This window comes from Octopus bimaculoides, chromosome 3 (genome assembly GCF_001194135.2).
Source record: "Octopus bimaculoides isolate UCB-OBI-ISO-001 chromosome 3, ASM119413v2, whole genome shotgun sequence".
Classification (NCBI taxonomy): domain Eukaryota; kingdom Metazoa; phylum Mollusca; class Cephalopoda; order Octopoda; family Octopodidae; genus Octopus; species Octopus bimaculoides.
This window is the reverse complement of record NC_068983.1, coordinates 124,012,093-124,029,420: the sequence shown is the minus strand read 5'-3', so window position 1 is coordinate 124,029,420 and position 17,328 is coordinate 124,012,093. Positions and strand designations below refer to the sequence as shown.

The 17,328-nt window shown below is 30.7% G+C and overlaps 2 protein-coding genes across 2 annotated transcripts in view; both read left to right on the top strand.

Annotated features, from left to right (window-relative positions):
* Positions 1-11,571, top strand: part of LOC128247337 (histone-lysine N-methyltransferase 2C-like) — a 25,166-nt gene extending 13,595 nt beyond the window's left edge. The window contains exons 7-8 of the mRNA XM_052966539.1: positions 3,601-3,702; positions 6,723-11,571. Of these exons, the coding sequence (XP_052822499.1) occupies positions 3,601-3,702; positions 6,723-6,952 (332 nt within the window). The 3' untranslated portion in view covers positions 6,953-11,571. The remainder of the gene's footprint in view (positions 1-3,600; positions 3,703-6,722) is intronic.
* Positions 1-17,328, top strand: part of LOC106883022 (uncharacterized) — a 211,115-nt gene that overhangs the window by 65,227 nt on the left and 128,560 nt on the right. The window contains exons 30-31 of the mRNA XM_052966785.1: positions 3,601-3,702; positions 16,479-16,595. Coding sequence (XP_052822745.1) covers positions 3,601-3,702; positions 16,479-16,595 — 219 coding nt within the window. The remainder of the gene's footprint in view (positions 1-3,600; positions 3,703-16,478; positions 16,596-17,328) is intronic.

Here is a 17,328-nt window from a genome sequence, read left to right as displayed (position 1 = left end):
GAGAAGGGGTGCGGTTAGGGGATTGGTGTGGGAAAGGAGAGAGGGCGGTTGTGCGGTCGAACAAGTGTCCTCCAGAGGACCATCATGGTTTCCTGATCTCTTGTTCTAAAAGTCCTAAGAATCCATCCGGTCAGTCGCCTGCGTTTCATTGACAATTTAGCAACATGAACATGAAAGGATGCATTATTACTCATGTAAATACCCAGGTCTCGCACTGACTGTGCCTCTGGGGTTGCAGTCCCTCCAGGTCCATTGTATTTAATTTAGTTTTGCATGCTGATAGCACAAGGCTTGAAACTTTTCAGCATTAAACTGCATGTTATTCTTTTCAGCCCACTTGTATATTTCATCCAGCTGGAACCCTCGACGTCGTAAGCGATGGAGTGCCAACAACAACAACATATATATATATGTATGTATGTATGTATGTATGTATGTATGTGTATATGTATGTATGTATGTATGTATGTATGTATGTATGTATGTGTATATGTATGTATGTATGTATGTATGTGTATATATATATATGTATATATATATATATATATATATGTATATATATATGTATATATATATATATATATATATATATAACAGACATCATCCATTTGATCTGATCAATAGAACAGCATGGTTGTGAAATTAATGTGGAAATTCCTGGGCACTCCACAGACAGGTATACCATTAATATATTTCTCAGGGTGATTCAGTCTCCGAGAGAATGTATTAAGACTCGCCGTTTGAAATAAAGATACTCCTCATTTTTGCCAAGTAAGTTGGCTGCAGCAACGTGAAATAAAGTTACTTGCTCAAGGACACAACATATATACATATAGTGTGTGTGGGTGCTGCCTCCACTGCCTGTGTGATAGCCTCTCATTTCTTTATTATTCATGTACCTATCACTCACATTCTCTTTTCTTCACTGTACTATTTTTTTTTTTATAATTAGGGATGATGTTGGACTTGTCTAACACTTTCATGTCTCCTTTCTACTATTCTACCTAGCCCCCTCCAACAAATGATAGTATTGGATCTATCTATATTCAGTCCCTACTTTCTCTTTCTTGGTCATTATATATACTGGCTTGCATCACATTTGTCTACCCGATACACTCTACCAACCTCTCTTTGTACAAGTCTACAAGTTTGTGTCAGTTCCATAATAAAATGCTTGCAGTGCACTCAATAGATTTGTTGATGAATGATAGAGAAATAGTCATAGAGCAGTTGAAATGGAATATAGACAAATTCAACATAATGTTCCTCATAATGTAAATGCCATGATGGGAGAGAGGTACAATGATATTAGTGAAATGCAATGACTGGAGAGGTGGAGTGAGTGATAAGATAGTAACAAAGAGGTGGAGGCAGATTATGGGAGTTGAAGATATCCAAATATAGCTTTTATACTTTCCAGTCTTCATCCCGTCATTGCTTCTATAAATGTTTTTAATGCTTGCATGGCTTGGGTAGGTTGTCTCTTGCAGAGTACTTCATTATAAATTGTCATTTCTTTCATGATGTTCAGCCACTTGAGAGCAGTCTTCACTACTCTTTTCCATGTTTTCCTTAGCCTCTCTATTACAAACTCTATCTACATTGAACACTTGACACCTCTTTGTACAGTTGTCTTCCTTCATAAATATTTCAGGCTATATCAATGTCTTCACTCTTGAAACTACATCTGAGTTTTTTATAGCCAGTTTCTATCTTAAGTTATTTGAGTTCTATTGTTCATGCATACTAACATTACACACCCAACAGAGCATGCTTGCTTCATTTCTTTTCAACCTTCACAAATCCCCTAAGTTCATACCACTATATACAGTATGAAGACATTACAACTACTGTCATCAGTAATATGAGTAATGGTTTCTAATTTTAGCACAGAACTAAGTTTTAAGGAAGGGATGGGGTTTGTCAAGTCTAATGTACTTGACAAGTATTTTATTTTATTGATCTCATTAGAATAAAAGGCAAAGTTGATTTTAGTGAAATGTGAAAGAATTTTATTATTTCCTAACTAACTTGTCTGACAGTAGAAATTTCCAACTTTGTCACAGGCTACAAAATTGACTTTCAAAAGGATGAAATTAAAGTCAATAGCAGCAGGTTTTTAATTCAGAAAGTAAAGGGCATTTAGTTGAGTAGTCTACTATTTCTGTCATGCATATTAACAATGAAGTGCCCAAATATATCCTAAAATCCATATTAAACCCTAGATTGTTTATTTTCTTTGTGGAGCTAGATGTTACAAATTTACCCTAACTGTTCAAGATTCAGACTGCATGAACATAATTGATCTAGAGAGGCAGCATATACCTTTGACACATTGAAAAACATTATTTGTTTATCAAGGAAATTGTTCTGATTATTAATTGAGGATCTAACAATACCAGAATTGAAGTCATGAAATTTATTTATAACAGCAGGTATTGATTTAGAGGGGAGGGGGTGTTGTGAGCTAACAGTTTGGTTACAATTGTCTAGGAGGTAGTATAGGAAGCACTGAATGTTTAGAGGGGTTGTGATTTTTCTTAGAAATAAAATGTTTAAACCTGGTGCAATTTGAGACACATTTTCAGTGAAATCATTATTGGAGTGAAATATAAAAAAGGCATTGTGTTATCATTGAACAGAAATATAATTGATGTGCCAAGGTCCAATGTAATTAGCTTCTGTTTTGGTTAAAATAATCTGTTTTTTTTTTTTTTTTTTTTTTTTAATGTTGTGGAACACTGATTTATAGTTAGAACATCCTTTGCATTAACAGATGATAATTTGTAGGCCATGTATTATTTCAATAGATTCTTGTTTGTCCTTTATTTTCCAAGATGTCTATGGCTCAACCTCTTAGCATTGACAGCAGTTCTTAAGGGTATCAACAGTGGAAGATGCAGCCTTGTGGGTAACTGGAGAATTGCGATTGTTCTTGCCTATGCAACTGTAATGACGTGCCCTCATGTGTTGATGTTTTAAATGATTAATGTAAAATAATTTGAATGGTATGAAAACTGCCTTAAAACTGGAGTCAGAAAGCTAAAACATGGTTGCAAGTTTTGGGAAATCTCAAGGGAAAGAGAAAAATAATTTCAAGAAATTATTAATTCCACAGAAAATTTAATTTTTATGCTAAGGGGAAAATATATGTTTATGTGTGCATATATAGGCCATTTGTTTCACCAAAAAAAGATATAACCTTTTTGCATATTTGGGCTTATATGTTGCACTTTTTTTCAGATCACTTGTTTGCTTCTATTAGCTTAGGAATCATAGAATCTTGTTTATTTTCCAATTTAGATTTGCTACAGTATTTATTTGAAACTACCTTTGTCAAACAGGTTTTTATTCCTAAGTTGTTAAAAGAGCAAACAATTATATACATAAAATTATATACATAAAATTTGGGAACTGACTGAACAAACGCATGATGATTGTATCTAATAAATAAAAACTAAATTTTATTATTAAGATTTTCAGGCTCATTTAATACATTCGAATGACCAGCGATAAATACAACTCTTACAGGAAAACAGTTTAAAAGATGAAACTTTATATATATATCTTTCTTAGAAATTAATAATTTATTCTTCACAGATGAGGGTGATTTAAAAGAACTTTTACCTGCTGATTTACTATCCAGTGAACTTCAGAATGACTTCCTCAAAATTATTGGTGATGATTTAGGAACTTCTTCAGGTATTAGTTTTGTTTAATTTTTAACAGCAATGGTTACGTAAGCTTTCTTGGAGCCTCAGAACTATGGGCTTCTTTCCTTTCTGGTGTTCTATAGTAAAAGGGAATATTTTCACTCTTTCTAGTTGAACTTTCATAGAAAGAGCTTGCTTGCAGTATTTCATGTTTCGAGGGAAGCTAAATATGTAATTTGAATATATTTAGCACTTTCCCTAGTTTAATATAGACATTCAGAAGGCATCTTAGAATGACAATTTAAACTTTTATAGCATACAAACAGTGTGCCCATTAGCTTGGCCTGTGAGTTAATGATTAAGATCTCAAACAAGTTTGGCCTAATCTATTGCATAGGGCTCCTGAAATAAGCAAACATTGTAACACTCAGACGTCAAGATGCCTAGTGCAACACAACTCACCATGATATGACAAGATATGACACACTTCAGTATTAATTAATATTCTTGGGCTATATTTTAAATAAAACAAAGCACTCATTTAGGAATTTTTGTTTAATGCTTTGTAAAGATGGTGTTCAGTTTATCTTGTTTTAAAGGTGACGTTGTACAGTTTATTTTCAATTTTTTTCTCTTTAATGTTTTAGTTTAAAGTTTACTATATGAAAAAAGTAGGATGTCTTAACTTTAAAATCTTATTTTTTAAGAGGCTTTTCTTAAACTTTGTTAATTTAAATGACTAATAACCTGATAGAAAACTGCAGGTTTTTGAGTGGAATTGAAAGCTCTAATGGAATTTGATGAATTTTTAAGGTGCATCTTAAATTAACACATAATAATAGTATATTCAATTGAGATAACTAAAAATTTCATCATAGTCATTCTTTGTAATATAGGACTTTCTAAATAATAATATATATTTCAAAGTTACCTTGGTGACTATTACAGTTGTTGAGTTACAGTACTGAATTGTAATTTACCTCGTTTCTTGTTACTGTTGGAACCAAAGTTCCCCGTGAATCATGAACATCTGACATACAAACAATTTGTTTTATAAGAATATTTTGTTGGTCTATGATTTTACAATGGATCAGTATTTATAGTTTGAGTTAATGGGAACTAACATCGCATATTTTAGCACATCATCAGTTTTGAACACTTTAATAAAGCTGCTTCAAAATAGTTAAAGAAGTAATTTATCTTTTACAATTTTAATTGACTTGAAATATTATACTAGTCTGAATTTTTTATACATGTATCATTTAATATACACATACTTTTAACAACTTATAGATATTTGAAACCTAACACAGTAGGTTTTGCTTGATATTCAAATTTCTACTAAAATATTTAACAATTTTGTAGTTTTGTTTCTTGAAGAATGCAAGAATTTGAAGAGAGTAGTAGTGATCTGAATTGGTAATAATCATTTTAGTAGAGAGCAGAAAAATATTAGAAGGGTGTCAGGAAGAGAATTTATTCTACCTTGAAAAACAGCTTTAAAATGTTAAAATTGTTTCTGACAGCATCCATTTTTCTCTAAATTTTTTCAAATATTTCGACCAAAAACTTTTCAACTTTTTGTTTTTATATTGATTCTTTAACAATGGTTTTTACTATATGTTAGCACTTTCAGATATTTTAGCTTGTTGAAATAGATTATATTGCAGTTCAGTACATAGTCAATCTCTTTTGGTTTGAAGTCAGGGTCAGCTTTGCCTTTCTTTTCTCTGGGGTTGATAAAATAACAGCAGTTATAGGCTAGAGTTGAAGCTGATATTACTATCTCCCTTTTACTTAAATATTTAATGTTTTTTGCTATAGATTGAAATTTTATTTATAATTTGTAAATAAATTTGGATGGAATTGTTAATGAATTTGTCAAATAATAACTATTGGGAAAAAATACAACTTGGAAACAAATTCTAATGAACACATTTTATGGAACATTTCTGATAAATCAAGCATCATTCCTATCTTTGAATTATTTACCAAAAAATTATCTTGCAAAATAATTATTAAATATTATATTTCTTGTTAAATTATTTAGATTTTAATGCATGCTTGGATTTTGAATTTTGTTTTCTAATGTGATGGTATGCAATTAATATCAGCTGTCATTATTAGGTGCAAAAGCTCATGTCAAAACTAATTTTGATGCTATGATTGTTCTAGTTAATAAGATATTTGTTAATTAATATTTCTTATTAAATATCACAGATTTTTTTTTTTTTTTTCAAGAAAATTTCAGTTTGAAATTTAATTATGTTGTATTTTAGTAATTTTATAAACTTAACTATATATGAGAGCTAGTATGACTGACTTTGTTTTAGAAGTAATTTGTATAAATATTTTGAAATGTATATAATTGAGACATCTTTTTAGCAGGGATGTGTATTATATTGATATTAAAATGCATTTGTTTAAAGTAAGGTGGGGAGGGGTTTCCCCAGGCTAATCCTTTTATATGAAGCTATACAGACATTTTATTATTTCTCATGTATAATTAGGCACTATATTCATATGTACAATATTAACAGATTTTTACAGTTTCTAATGTTAAATAATAAAATTTTAAACTTAAATAGCTATAAACTTCTTAAATATCTTATAAAATTAAGAAAATTAAGAAAAATAGATCTTTATTTCGTACAATTCGTACAATTTTTAATATGTAAATGAAAATTCCATGTAAAACTGAAAAATCTTTTAGTTTTTTTCCTTTCTTATATTTGTAGTGCTATATTAGGTGTTTTAATTACAGTTTATCAATGATCTATTTGCGTGTCCAAATATTTCTATTGGTTAATGATGGCTGGGGGTAAGAAAAAGGAAGTAATTAACCAAATATTAGATATTTTAAATCAACCTGTATTTCAATGTAGCATTAACAAATTTGAAGCTAAACAAATTTTAAAAATTAGGTAATCTAAGTTTCATGAAGGATCTTTGCATACTTTACAGTGTCCTGAGCATCTATATTTGCTATTGGATTAAATGAAAGCAATTTGTTGACTATAAAAGTCAGTTTTCACCCAGCTGCTCATTTGTATATCATTATTTTAACAGTGGGCTGCCTCATTATGTGTGACCCACTTCGTGAAGTGGGTCGAAGACAACTGCCTGGTCTGCAAGTTTTCTCCAAGTTTGGTTCTGAGCTTGGTGGGCCAGCATTCCTTCAGCAAGTCCTGTCCACCGTTTCAGGTTGTCAATCCATCGCTATGGTGTTATTCTCTAGACCGTTAACACTTGTGCCGCTATTAGAACCTATTTCTCAACAGAATCACTCCCCTTGCTAATCTTGTCCTATATATATATTGCAGTTTTTGTTGTTTACATATTGTGCACAAGTTGCTGCTTGATGTGTTATCCTTTATGTGGTTTCTTATTTCATTCTATAGTTAAAAAGTGTGCATGTCCAAAAGCTATATGTAGCTAATATCTGTATATGTAGGATTCACTGTTTCAGAATTGGTGTATTTGCTGATATTGCAATCTTTTTAGATTTTTATTGTGATTGCTTGTCTTGCAACATTGGACCAGCACTTATTATCTGTCCTCAGACTGTAATACAATAGTTCTGTCATATAGATTATAAAATCATGGTATTTATTATTCAGTGTTTGAATTTGTACTCTGTATTTTGTAGTTTTTTAATTTATCATTGACTTACAAAAGGGTTGATAATTTTTTTTTCAATTTGATTGGGGAAAAAACAAATTACTATTCTATATTTGTGAGATGAGGAATTTATATTATGCATACTGTTTATATTAGTCAGACTGGTGTCCTAATCTTGATGGTTGATATCACTGTTTTGGCTGTTGTACAATCCAGTCTCTTTCAGGTATCTTGTGTTGAACTTGGTTGTTATATTGGGATTTTGAACCTAACTGTTTATTCGATCCATGGGAATGAGAACAGTGTCCTCCTATGAATCAAATAAAGGGTCAGGTTTGAAATTCTGATATAACACCCTAGTTCAAAACAAGATACCTGAAGAAGGCTGGAGCATACATCTGAAATGTGAAATCAACAATCAAGATGAGGACACCAATCTGACTAATATAAACAGTATACATTAAAAACAAAAAAATATTATAGAAAAACTTTATCTTGAAATCTTTTCCATGTAAATCTTCTGCTATGAAATTTTAATTATAGAATTATATACATTATACATTGCTTAATTGATAATTTTTCAATGCAAGTTATAAAGAGATCATACTCAAGTGAAATATGTCTGTAGCTGTTTATTTACTAACAGTTTTAAAATATTGTTTGGTCTCTTCCTTAGCAGTTGTGTTGTCAGTTGCTCATTATAATCTCATTTCAGGCTATATCTTTTTTAAAAAAGAGCCTTGAGACCACATCAATAGATATAGTTCCTAACTGCTTAAAAGATGTTATATTTTTTATCTCCATTTTTATAGCAAAAGATTAGGCAAATTATTGTTTGTGTGGGTCTTTAATTTTAAAATTGCTTTTGATAATTTGTTGAACATTGTGAATAAAATATGTAGAATTTATGCCTGGCAAACATGATGAGAGTGGTTAAACATGGCAAAGTTAATTTTTGTGTGTCTGTATGTGTACATGTTCTCTCTTTCTCTCTCCCTCTCTCACCCCTCTCTCCTCTGTCTCCCCTGCCTCTCTCACACACACACATTCTGTTAAGACATTAAAAATTTTATTTGTTTTTATTGCTGACTTTAAAAAAACAAAACAATATATATGCTAATATTAGATAATAGTAAGGATGGTAGATTGGTAGAGTGCTTGACAATATGCTTTGTGGTATTTAGTTATGTTGCTTTATGTTGAAATCTTGTCAGGGTTGATTTCTTGCCTTGCATTTTTCTAGGTGAATTAGAATAAGCATCAGTGAAGTACTGGGGTCAATGAAATCAACCCACTTCAAAATGTGGCCTTGTATCAATGTTAAAAATCATTAGGCATCAGCACATTTAAAAAACACTTCTTTTCGTATAAGAGTATTTATTCTTTGAAGTAATTAAGTTTTAACCTTTCTGCATTTTGGTTTCTACTTTTGTTGATTCTGTATATTGCTTAATTTAGAAGAAATAACAATTGCTCTTATATTCTCTAATTATGTCCATAAACATTATTCTAAAGCTTAAAATAAAATTATCTCAATATATATTCATAGCTAAAAAGAAATGCTGACTTAATGTGATTGATTATTGCATTAAAAGTTATAGGTTGTTATATTTGACACACTTTACCTCAGTGTACTTGGTAAAAATCTCATATACACCAATCCAGTAATAAAGTGGCTGGTACTTTGAAGATATAGCTATAAAGCACACTTGTAATGTGTAATGTATATAATACAAGCCATACCACCATGGAAAAATACTTTTAAGATACTGTTTCAAGACATTCTTGAACCAAAATCCTTGTGTGTATGTGTATGTGTGTGTTTTGTAAAAAGCATCTAGTTTTGTTGTGGAACTATATGACAGTTAAAATATTAGGTAATGTGAGCACATATTCAAATGACCATGATTTCCAAACTTTTTGGGATTCTGTTTTGTTAGACAGACTTGATGCAACACATGGTCTTCCATTTAAGTTTAGTAGACTAATTGACAGTTAGTATTAGGAGCAGGCTGTGGCATACATGAAAGCTACTAGTACTTGCCTGAGCAAAGCCAACGTAGGTGTAGATATAGGTGGTAGCGGCAAATAACATTTTCTACCTTCATTAAATAATAAGTATGTTATCAATGTGTGATAACAAAATCTGTTATTAACGCATGATAACAGATTCTCCTTCTAAAATCTAGAGCAGGACAAAATTTTATTCAACAAATAAATGTTTCTGTATAAAATATTCAATGCTTTGGTGTAAGATGTCTTAAGTTAACTTTACCCTTTCTGAATTCTATCTAATTAATGAGTGATTCATTTCACTATGGAAATTGTAAATAATATTGGTTTCAAATTTTGGCACAAGGTCAGCTAGTTTGGGGGTAGGTGGGTAAGTTGATTACATTGATCCCAGTGTTCAACTAGTACTTCTTCTATTAACCCTGGAAGGATGAAAGGTGAAGTCGACCATCTAAATAATATGCTAGCAAGGTTTTTTACTGTCTGATGTGTTAATTTATATTAATTCTTAATGTTTGATGCAGACAGTATTTAATGACAAGTGACATTTCATTAAAATTCATTCAGTATTTACCAGTGATACAGTTGGCTTCTATGAAAATAGAAAAGGATCCTCTTTAAGTGGTTTTTGACCCGCTAGGAAAAGTAGCCAAACTTACCTTAAAATTTCCACCCAAAAAGAAAAAAAATTACAAAATACATTTTAGACAACCATTTTACATGCAAAAAAGATGGAGTGGTTATGGCTGAAATGCTTTTGATCAGAAATCTGCTCAATCTGTGCTTACCTGGACCTAAATAACAACATAAATATAAAAAAACGGAAACCTTGAATTACAAAATATAATTGCTTGGAGAATGAAAACTTATGGGTACAGAAAAGGTGAAGAGAGATTTCAAACAGATCAACCATGAAAATAGTTAAGCACTAAAGTTACTTGTATTTTAGTAAAATAATACCTATTGAAATCAGAAATAGCATTACATTACCAGCATTGGGGATATTAATTTTTATCTCTGTATGAAAGGTAGATTATAAGGTATCAGAATTGTAATAAAAAAAAAATGTTGGGTGTGAACTGTTGTATATAGTATGTAAATTTGGTTGATAAAATGATTGAAAATAATCAGAACAGTGATTTTATGGGGAAGTTGTAATTGTGGATATTGAGACTGTTATGGTAGATAAAAATGTGTTGTTAGTGCTGAATGGTACCTAGATTATTATAAGCTCTCATTGTTAAATTATCATTTTAATTGATTTTACTGAAAAACAATTTACTGCATTAATAGTTCAAAGTTAGCAGAAATGCAACTTTGAAGCCATAGTAATAATTTGTTGAAAATTTCTTAAAATGTATTGAAAATCTTAACCAGTTACATAATAAAAATAATCGCATGTATAGTAAAAACATCAAAATTGTTTTATGATCTGGTGATACTCATAAAAGATACAAATAGTTAATTATCAAATAAAATTGTTTTAGTTTAAAGAAATAGATATAAATAAATATGAATAGTAAACATAAATTTAAAAAAAAACCCATGATTTTTCAAGTTTGTTGGTAAATGATGTGAAATTTAATGAAATCTTTTATAATAGCAATATTGCATTAGTGTGATGTGAGAACTGTTGATATAATCACAATGTCTTTCTCATTCATTCACACAAGTTTTCTCTTTTCTTCACTATCCAGGAGGGTCTGGAAATGCATGAGCACTCTCCTTTCTCCTTATATTAAATGTAGACATAAGAATGCTGTGAAGTTCAAATGAACTAAGTCACTGCTATTAGTCACTGAAATGAAAGCTTTCATTAATACATGTTTTTGTCGTGGCACATTAAGCTCTTTTCTAAATTTATTATTTAAAAATTAAAAAAAAAATTGTACATTGTCTCATGTATATGTGAATATATATATTTATATATCTACACATTTCCGCACACATATACACATGCATGCCCATATGTAACACCGTCTTCATAACAGTATATCATTTTTATATAGAAATATGCATATTGAATTCTATTAAAATTGTTTGACCATATTTCAAGTGGAATGAATTAGTTTTCCACTCCTTTTGTCAAAATAATAACATTCAGGAATTAATGCTCATTAAAATATTTTTATTAATTTACTTAGCATGGACAAACAGCATTTAAAACATTAGAAAATGTTATACTGTGATATAATTGCTCATTATTGACCAAATGCTATTAGTTTGAACTTAACTATAGCAGTTTAAGGAATAATATATTAGTATGAATTAAATGTTTATCATTTTGAATATAACTGTTTTCTGCTGTTTAAGCTGCTAAATCAGTCCTTGAAATCTTAGAATCTGTTCATAGAGTTGATAATTTATCTACTTAAATTTTTTTCCCATTATTCTTGGGTAAAATGCATTCTGCAGAAAAGCATAACATTTCAAGTTACCATTAATTAGTTTTTTTCACCAAAGTCACTACTATGCACTGATTAATTCTTGAAGGAAGTCATTGGGTAAGGTGGGTGGTGGTGATAGAAAAGTTTTTAAAGATTTAATCATTGTCCACAAAATTGGACAATTAAAAATCTAGGGAATTCAAAGAAAACTTCTTGGAAGAGGAAGCCTTGCAAAATATTTAACTGAAACATTGATTATATATTCTTTTTACTAGGTTACACATAGCTGCAATGTATGCTTTATTTTATAAAATATATTATTAAAAATTGATCCCTCCACCTCTTTAACATAGTTCTAATTTTAATTTTAGTCTGATACCTATTGTTGCTTTGCTTTTTATAATTTTACTTTATCTGTATGTTATTGTTTTATTTATATTTTACAACTTTTCCACTGGTGTTAGCTGTTAAGATATGTTGATGAAGGATGAGAATGAATTATAACTCGAGGAGGGACTTTTTAACTAATCAATATCATTAAAAGCTATAGGTGATTTTGTTAACAGGTGAATTACCTAAATTCAAAAAAAGGCAAAACACTCATCTATTTTTTAACTGAATGGGAAATATACTATAAACTTACTAAAAAAAATGATATAATTTTTGACTTGTTGGATTTATTACTTTTTTTCAGTTTTATTATTACCTGAGACTTAGTAAAAACTTTGTGGAAGCATAATGGTTAAGTGGATATGGTATTCCATAAATGTATTTCTATGCTTCTCAGTTCATCTGTCAGCTCCCCTCACCTCCACAAAACCAAGAAAAAAACATGGTTAATAGATTGTTATCAGGAAGTTTTATCACTTATCCTCTTAACCCTTTAGCATTCAGATTACTCTGTTTATTATAATGCTTTTTTATTCAAATTGTTTTGAATTAATCATGCATTATTTTATGGCTTTGAGATTTTGATGGTGTTTTTGTTTATTTTTAGAATGTCAGTGTAGGTTAGGTGTGAGGGGCTAAATATGGCCAGTTTTCATGTAAAGCATGAATATTTGGGTTGGATGTGGCTGGTTTAAGTGCTAAAGAGTTAATGTTATAAGCACCAACTCTGAAAACCTCTCCAAGTTTTGAAGCTTACTGCTTTCATTTTTATAGATCAATTGTCAGTATCTCAGCAAAACAATCATTAAGTAACTATTTATTTCCAGTATAAAGAATACTTACAAAGTATTGTTTGAAATATTTAACAATATTTAAATGTTTAAGTATGGTTACATGTACTTAACTTATACCACCCTAACTTAGTAAATTCTTGGAATATTATAAACACTTATTGATGTTGCTGTTATTTCTAAATATCAATACTGAATTAATAATGTTTAGTTGACCAGACTGACAAAATGAAAGCTGTTCAATAACAACAGCTTCTTGATCCAAGTCATGTTGCTACATTACTCTAAACTAAAGATCCCCATAAATTGGTTGGGACACTGCCTATATTTAAACAGATTGCAGTGTTGGTGTCACTGCTTCATATTAGATTAACAGGTATTCCCTGTCCATTAAGTTAAGGCATGATTGTTGGTCAGTATGGGTTGAAACTCATCTAAATCATGTGCGCACACACACACGCATTCAATAACCTGGGACTAAAGAAAGGGTACTTAATTTATTTAAATGCCAGAAATTGTAGCAAATATACAAACTACTAGCCTCTGACAGATATGCATTTTAACTCTGTTGGTTATATGAAACATTTTATGCTGTTCTTACATAGCAATGTCATCTAATTTAAGAATGAAGAAAGGATTGTAGTATGTGGATGTATGTTCATCCTGTTACTTCATTATCAAAAACTATGAATCTATTTGCCTTACACTAGATATCTCTGCTGAAATCATAATTCTTGGACCAGACTATATCTATTTTGAAATTTCCTTTGGATCCAGATTTTTGGACAAACTTGACATCTTCATCATTGTTGTTGTCACTTTTATTGCTGCCTACACCACTTCCCCTGCCATCAACATTTTTACACATCTCTTTTGTATGGGCATGGGTTGTCATGGCTGGATGTTTCCTTGGCAACAACTCTTTAAGTCCTCTTTTGTGAGGACTTAAAGGGGTGCAGTATACTTATTCATAAATATGGAACACGCAGGGTATATATACTATTCTCACTCACCTTCTCTCTGTCTTCCTTGCCCTCCACTATTTTCGCAACTGCCTACTGTCTGTACACCTGCAAGTACAGGAATTAAAATGGCTTCACCTTGTGATTGAAACCAAGTTACATAGTGCAACTAGCAGATCATTGCTTGTTGGGAGCTTTCCTTCTTTAAATCAACATGTGCATGCGAGTGCAAAGTTGTGTGTGTAGGTAAGTCCTTCAATGCAAGGAAGGCAGCAGTATTCCAGAGTGATTGATTTTTAATGTTATGAAGCACAGGACTGTGGAGGGAAGATGTCCAAGGCTACATGTCAAAAAAATATTTGTATGGGAAGCGGGGCTGTGGTATTCTGATCAAGTACAGTTTATCACTGAAAATGGGATGTTGCAAGTCACAGAGCAAATTGGAAGAGAGTGAACAGGTATCATTGTTGTGGGTGAGGAGACAAATACAGGAAAGGAGATGTCAATCTATGCAATCAGTGTCTCAATGGACTTTTATTTTTGTGGAACGGTTTCTGGTGCTAGCATTGGAGGAGTTGGCTATAGCTTTAACTTCAAAGTTCTTGTCTAAACTGTCTTTAACTTGCACTAAAGTGCAGACGACCATGCTTAATATCCCTCATGTATCTGACATTACACCCTACCATCTTAGAAAAATGAAGGGTGTAGCGTAGTGAAGAGGAGAGTTCTAGATACACTACTAGGGTGCAGTATTTTTTTTTTTTTAATATTTAAAAATATTTTTGGCTCTTTACAAGTTCAGGTTTCAAATTGTTCTGTGACTTCTTCTGCCATTGGACATAATGTGTTATTTGGTTTGTCAACAATGTTCAAAACATTTAGAATAGGTTTCCAGTGTTGGCATATCCTACTCTCGCATTCCCATCAGTCTTGAAGGCTCTATAATGGAGTTTGCTTTTCTTCATGACTAAAAGATAAAATATATTTTAAGTCTTGGGAGAGTCATTACACCAATAATAATAGCAAACATACAGGCTCAGTTCCATGTCTTTATTCTTAGTCAATTGACCAATTATTTACCCAATCATTTAGTTAGTTTGTTAGATTTTTAACCAGTTGACTAACAATAAAGAAGTGGAAATAAACCTATGTATTGTTATTATTGGTGTAATGACTGACCCAAGACATGGCAAAATTTGTTTCAACACATCAGGAGCCTTGCAAACCAAATAAAAAAATAAAATATATATATAATATTTAATGTGTGTGTGTGTGTGTGTGTGTGTGTTTCCGCCATAAGGTTAATTTTTATTCGTCTGTATAAAATATATAAATAGAACTGATAAGAGAAGTGAAGTGAGAGAGATGTTTACTCCATACATTTACAGCTGTTTAATCTTTTTAACACAGAAAATTTATATATAACGTGTATATATATATATATATATATATATATGTTTCTCCTGGCAGGATAATTTTCATATTCATTCATTCATTTATTTATTTATGTATGTATGTGTGTATGTGTGTATTACAATTTATTCGTGATCAGAGACGTTCGTAAACTGAGGTACTAATGTATTAAATAAATATGAAAAAGACAGGAAATAAAGCATGATTTATTTATCACAGGTGTTAGAAAACCGAGGTACTACTGTGTATGTATGTATATATATGCAAGTAAAAATAAATACAAAAAAGGGGGTTTTGTATGATTGTGTATAGAGGAATATATTATTTTGTTTAAAAGAGTTCCAACACTGTCTGTTTTTTATGTTTTATTTATATTCCTGCAAAACCAATGTGGGATATAGAATATGGAATATATAATATAATATACAATATATAATATAAAATAAAAATGGATGGTACAATGAAATAAAGTATTGAATGTCTTATTGAATATATGGAATATGTCTTATTGAATAGATGAAATATTGAGTGTTCAATATAAAGGATTAAATATATAAAGGCGAATACGTATTTTCTATACCCTGTGGTATTTCATCATGGCCGGTATGACAGAGTATGTATGTATATGTATATATATATATATATATATATATGTATATATATAATTATATATATATCATCATCATCATCATCGTTTAACGTCCGCTTTCCATGCTAGCATGGGTTGGACGATTTGACTGAGGACTGGTGAAACCGGATGGCAACACCAGGCTCCAATCTAATTTGGCAGAGTTTCTACAGCTGGATGCCCTTCCTAACGCCAACCACATATAATGTGTTAACATATAATGTGTTAACACACACACACACACACATAATCTGTGCTAGCATATATATCTGGTTCTTCTGTGTTAAGATGGTTATTGGATAAATTCAACTTCTGAGTTTCTTGACATGCACTGCTACATTGAGTCGCATTATTTTCCGCAGTTGACTTTTATTGACAGTTTGATTTCATATTCCTGAGTAGCTGGTCACTATGCTGCATGTTAAGAAAAAATGTTGGGAGGGGAGAAACATTGTGTGAAAACATTTTAGTTAAAGCAAAAAGCAAGAAAATGGAAATCATTTTAAATAGGCATAGTTTTATTACATTTTGATTTGGATAATGTTCTCCTAAAGTTGTTAAAGTATATTGAACATATGACTTGTAACAAAATATATGTTAATTTTGAATTTGTGTTTTAGAATTTAATGGAGAATATGATTATAAGAGACACCATGGAATTATGTGGGAATACTGCATTATGGTAGAAAATAGGTTGACAGAAAATAGCAGTGGTAGATTAAATGCTTTATCCTTAGGTAGTCATTCTCTTCCTGTAAAATGAATTCAAATCCAACTTGGGCAATTTTTGCTTTTCATCCTTTTGAAATTGAATTATTACAAAGAAAAGTGGCTTTACTTGATTATTCTCATTTCATAACAATTGTCCTTATGTCTTTTGCAAAGACACTGAATATGTTGTTTCAGTTCTGAACTTTTTTTGCAGGCTCTATTTTAAATTTTCACACACACTTCCACAGAGGTGTGTGTGTGTGTGAGAGTGAGAGTGAGAGAGAAAGAAATACACATGTTTTAAAAGATTGTTCTTTCAATATTAGTACTTGATGTATGTGCTTTTTAACGAAATTAGCTTGTGGCAGAAATAAATGAATATTTATGAAGTTTAAACTGGAAAGGATTTTTTATATTTAAGGGGGAAAAAACCCCCATTTTGTTTTGGTTTCTATGTAACACTTTGCTACATTAATTATTTAAAAAATTCTCTATGATCATTTTTCTAATGAAATATATTTTCTGAATGTCTCAAATAATGTTGGTAATAACAATTTGGAAGGATTTACTAAAACAGTTGTCATTACTAAGATGGTGGTTTGAAAATAATTTAATAGGTTCATATATAAACTTATTTGCAACAAGTTTTAATTTTAATATGAGCTCTTTATAAAGGATGATTTGTTATGCAATCAGTCAGTCTCAAACAGAGTAGTATCAGTATTTTCTGTATATATATATATATATATATATATATAT